The 5141-nt window shown below is 43.8% G+C and overlaps 1 protein-coding gene across 4 annotated transcripts; it reads right to left on the minus strand.

The window, feature by feature from the left end:
* Positions 1-1184: 1184 nt before the first annotated feature.
* LOC119276591 lies at positions 1185-3693 on the minus strand. Of its 4 annotated transcripts, none has more exons than XM_037557699.1 (3): positions 3005-3693; positions 1994-2060; positions 1185-1609 (listed from the first exon to the last, which is right to left on the minus strand). In XM_037557699.1, the coding sequence occupies exons 1-3, from the start codon at positions 3516-3518 to the stop codon at positions 1519-1521; spliced, it is 672 nt and encodes a 223-aa protein (XP_037413596.1). In that variant the 5' UTR covers positions 3519-3693; the 3' UTR covers positions 1185-1518. The 4 variants fall into 4 exon arrangements, with proteins under 4 accessions (XP_037413596.1, XP_037413598.1, XP_037413597.1 ...); XM_037557701.1 differs by having other exon boundaries at positions 1185-1602; positions 3005-3691; XM_037557700.1 differs by having other exon boundaries at positions 1994-2048; positions 3005-3687.
* Positions 3694-5141: the final 1448 nt, after the last annotated feature.

Raw genomic sequence — 5141 nt, forward strand, 5'->3', positions numbered from 1 at the left:
CCTCTTTTTATCCATTTTGATGACAAGTATTTTCGGACGAAGGGTGTAGAAAACAGAGTTGGTGATGATGGTGTGCGTGACATCCTGCAATATAGGCCGTCGAATTTATATCTAACGGATAGGAAAGAAACTATGGCAATTTTGCAGAAATATACCCACATGTCTCTCCACGTTTGCATATAAGGCCTTCCCTCGTTCAACCTTTTTTCTCACAAGATAAACTACTCATACAAATGCATCTTGATGTCCCGTGCAACGCACGGGCAGCTAGCTAATTTCTTTTAAAATAGTTGCTGCGATAATTGGGTTGAAGTGATATATTTTATGTCCGCCCGAATGATTTCAGATTCACTAGTAGTAACAAAGAAAAGGTTGCCTTGTTAATTAACAAAAAACAGGGTGAAAATTATCGCATGAGGCCGGTAAAAACAAGGCACACTAGGTTCACCGTCATCGTCACTACAGTTGTGCGCGCGCGATAAGTCTACATATCGAGGGGGCTACCGAGCGAGGCACCGAGACACAATGTTTAAGAAAGACTAGTAAGACGCCCGTGCTATGCTACGGGCTCACACAAGATTTGGTGGATTTAAGTTATAGTCAGGAAATGTACATTGTAATGGAGAACAAAAAATGTGCCGGCACATTAATTGAAGTGTGTTAAAAGGATCTACAGACACATTAATCAAGCGATGTTATATTGTTGACGGCCACACCATCGAAGCAAAAAAACTTCTTGTTCTCCCTACTTATACCTTTCTAATTGCTCAACCTATCGTAATATCAAGGGGGGACAGAGAGCATCCAACAAGTAGAAAAACCACACACATGAATGTGGTAACTTACGACGACTACTGACTACATCCTTATTAGGCCCTATTTTGATGGGCTCAACATGTTAGCACATATCCCGATCTACCACCCATCCATGTCGCGGATCTGTCATCTCTCTATGAATGTGAGCATTACACGATGCAACTGCCATCCGTGGGTAAAACATAATGATAAATGTCATATCGAATAAATTTATGTTGTAACATTCCAAACCTCTTAGCAATTTTTGAAGAAAAAAGAATCATATCACATATCACATAATAGTATCTCGAAGATATACTGCAAGCTCGCATGATCAACCAAGATTGAATATTGCAAAAGTAGTTTGCTAAAAGTGTATTATAGTCTCATAAACATACCACAATCATTAATTGGCTAGGAGAAGTCACATGAAAAAGGAAAACAAAAAAGTAAAACACTTAACTTGCATGCAAAAGAGATTATATACAAGTACAAAAAAATGACCGGGGCTCACTAAGCTAGACTACTACTCCCTCCGTTCCGAATTACTTGTCTTAGATTTGTCTAGATACGGAGGTATCTAGCACTAAAATAAGTCTAGATACATCCGTATCTAGACAAATCCAAGACAAATAATTCGGAACGGAGGGAGTATGTCAAATGATGTTCCATGCGTCAACATCCTTCCAACATTGGCTTCGTCAACTGCAAGTCGTGCGAGCGTCACAACTGATAACTCCGAATTGTGAAATTGTAAAAGATGCGACAACTGCCCCCACACCAGACCTCCAAAATTTCTAGCACAGCCTGTGATCTAAAATACATATTATCATGTCCAGCCTTAGAACCACTGCAACAAACTACTGCAACAGAGAATTGCTTCTTTCCTTGGAAAGGTTGTACAAAGCAAACAAGCTATTCAGTTACCGTTCATCCAGGAAGCCAACATTGCCCATTTCATGCCAGTATATTAGGCACACCGGACTTAAATGTGAAGATAATTGCAGCAATTAATATATCCAAACAGTACACACTTATATTAATAGTTCCAAGACAAACATGAATGAAGTAGAAGTGTTTAACCGAATGATTTCGTAAATATACGCAAGAAAAATGAATTTGTATACAACACCACCAAGAAGAGAAGAACATTTCAGACATAACTCACACATCTAGTTCCACTTAATTAGTTACATACCTTAGATCACGCCAGGGAATAATTTTTGAAGCACGGTACATCTCCATCTGCCCACCTACATAATTGCCTATGTTACATTCAGACAAAGGAAAAAAAACTGAGCTTAAAGTATATTTAAACAAAGCAAAAAACAATGAACATCGCTTGCAATACATTTTGTACCAAGCAAAGAAAAAAAAATGTATAGTAAGACATGCTTTGAAATCATGTGTATATAGAAGGGGCGAGTGTACTTGTGCATACACACACAAAAATTGTAACTTTCTGCAAAAGAAAAGATGCCAGTAACTGACATCAAGGAAAAAAATTGGTGTCTAACCTGAAAAATTGGATGTGGAGCTACCAAGAAAAGGAGGGGCATCAATGACATAGAGACCTACTGTAGGCGTCATCCATATTTTTCGAACAACGAAAGTAACAATGAGAACTACCAAAAAATAATTAAAACACATGTATGATTTTTCTTACAAGAATATCATGAACACTAAAGCAAATTTCTAAAGTTATTTTTTCTGGAAGTCCAAACTTCCGGACCTTACATGCGAAGCAATTTTAGATGACTAAACATATTAAATAAATTATTATTTTTACTGCCACCAAATTGTACTTGATTTATACCTTGGACTACACATTGAGACCTAATTGTAGAACATTTCTTTGAAAAAATTGCAATGGGGTTGGACTGGCCTTCCCTTGCTTATCCGAAAGAGTAAGAATATTTATGTTACTTTTAGATGTATCTCTACAAAGAGTATCATAGAGTTGCCTGTGTGAAAATACCAGTTCAGGGAGGTACACACCAACATCTCCGATACTCAAAATTTCATCCACAAGAAGATTTTGGATAAGAAACTATAACCAGTGGTCATTGCTTACAGATACTATAGTAGACAGTTTCATCTATTACCACCAGAACATATATGAAATTGTACAAACAAGGATTTTCTAATAGAGATGAAGCAAGAACTGATGCGATGTATAGAAGATTTTACTGTTCGTCCACACCCATACCTTGGTTCTTGACGAAACATATTAGATGGCAATAGCAGAGCATAGCTCCTCCACGCCAACATCGCACCAGACCAGCCATCTTCCAGATGGAGTCAATTGGAGGAGAACGCGAGTGTGGAGCTCGTGGGTGGCGCTCCAATTGCACACAACAAAGCAGTCCTCGGGGAGTAGCTCGTACTCTAATTGGAAGAACCTGTAGCACGTAGGCGTGGAAGGAGCCCAGCCGCCGCCGATGATGTGTAGCGCATAGCCGGCATACGCGAAGGTCGGCGTCGGTGGAGACAGCGGAGAGGAGGCGAAGGTGCTGGGGCTTCTGCATCAGAGGAGGATGCAGGAGAGGCGTCGCAGACTTGGGGGAAGGGCGGCTTCGGCGGCGAGGAAATGCCGGGGAGGAGGAGTAGGTGGTGGGCGGCGGGGCTGCTGCATCAGAAAAGAAGGCAAGAGAGTTATCAGAGAAGAAGCGTCGTGGACTTGAGGGACGGGCCATGCCGGCGGCGTACTTGCTGGTCAGCATAGGAGGAGATGGGGTAGGGCGAGATGAGACAACGGGGAGGTGGCGGTGGAGGTTCTAGTGAGCGGTGGCGACAGAGAGGAGTCAAGAGAGGGGTCTGGAACAACCAGCGCCGGCGGCGCATGCAGCGGCAGCGGCCACTGGTTCCATCAAGAAATCAAGGCTTGTTTCCATCGTTCTCCCCTTTTCAAGAAGGATCGAGTGATTCTGGTTGCTTGGTTGGATAAGGTGGTTATAAAGTGGGTTGCCTCTCCTTCGTCAGATCCAGATCTAATGGTCGAGATTGATGGATGGCAGGCACACTATAACGCCCCGAGTCCGATGCTCCAGTTGCCTTCGATTTATTTTAGTTGTTGCCGTGTGTTTATTGTGTGTGGCATTGTCATAATTGTTTTGCATATTTCTTTTCCCTATGTTTGTTGCCATGATCATGTTGAGTGCCTTGTCATATTTGCTTCTTGCTTCATGATCATAATTGTTTACATTGCATTGTGCCTTTTGTCATTTTACATTTCATCATAATCACCATGTGCATCGCATACTTCATGATGTTGTCTTGCTCTATGCATGTTGCATGTGACCAAACCCCTTGCTATGTCTCTCAAATCTACCCTTGCATCAACACCTCCTTCTTCCTTCTTATTCCTTCCATTTTTGCTAGTGCCATTTTCTGTCCTCCATAAATGTTCATTCTTTTCCTATAAATCCTGCTCATTGCCTACACCCTCTCTGCCAATTTTCGACACATATGAATATGATTTGGTTGGGTTCAAAAAATTGCTCAAGTTTGGATTCAATTCAAACTTGAATTATTTTCCTACCTCTAAAAATTGCCAGATCAATTTATTCAAATCCTAAATAATTCCAGGAGCTCATAACAATTTTCATCTTTGCCACATCCCTTTTCAAACTCTCTACACTTTTCTCTCTTTCTTCCTGTTGTTGAAAAATGGGAAGCATAGGGAGCAGCAGCAGCCCACTCACCTGACCGAAGCCACCTGGGCCTTCCTACTTCCTCCCGGTCCGGCCCAGCCCCAGGCGCCTAGCGGCTACCTGCTCCGCTACAGCGTCGTCTCCCTCCTCTGCCTTCAGGAGCGCCAGCGCCGTGAGCTCTGCTTCACGGACATCGAGGTCTTGCCGTCCGCGCCCCTACTAGCCACCTATAAGAAGCCCCGCTTGGCGTCCGTGCCCCTACGGTTTCCGTCTCGCCGCCGCCACCCCTTTCCTACCCTCTGTTTCTCCTTCTTCCTAAGGAAACAGAGGAGCAGAGAACCACCGAGCATGTTCCGCCATCGTTTGTGGGGCCTCCTTGTCGTCTTCTTCAACTTCAAGCAAGGCCAGGAGCAAGAAGGGTCCAAGGGCGCCGCGATCTTCTTCCTATACTTCGTCTGCTTCCTTTGCGTCGCCAAGTCCCGCGCCTGGCGTCCTCCCCTGCTTCCTTCTTCCTCGGACAGGAACCGCGTCGGGTTTAGAGCTCGTCCGCGTCACCGCCGGTTCGTCTCCGTGGCCGTAGCCGTGTCCTAGGGTGAGTTAGGTATACCTACTTCCCTCCCTCTTCTTCCTGTCGCGTTTAGGTCACCGGAGTCACTACTAGATCCATGCCATCGTCGTGCCCTCGCTGCTCCG

Source organism: Triticum dicoccoides, chromosome 3B, assembly GCF_002162155.2.
Source record: "Triticum dicoccoides isolate Atlit2015 ecotype Zavitan chromosome 3B, WEW_v2.0, whole genome shotgun sequence".
NCBI lineage: Eukaryota > Viridiplantae > Streptophyta > Magnoliopsida > Poales > Poaceae > Triticum > Triticum dicoccoides.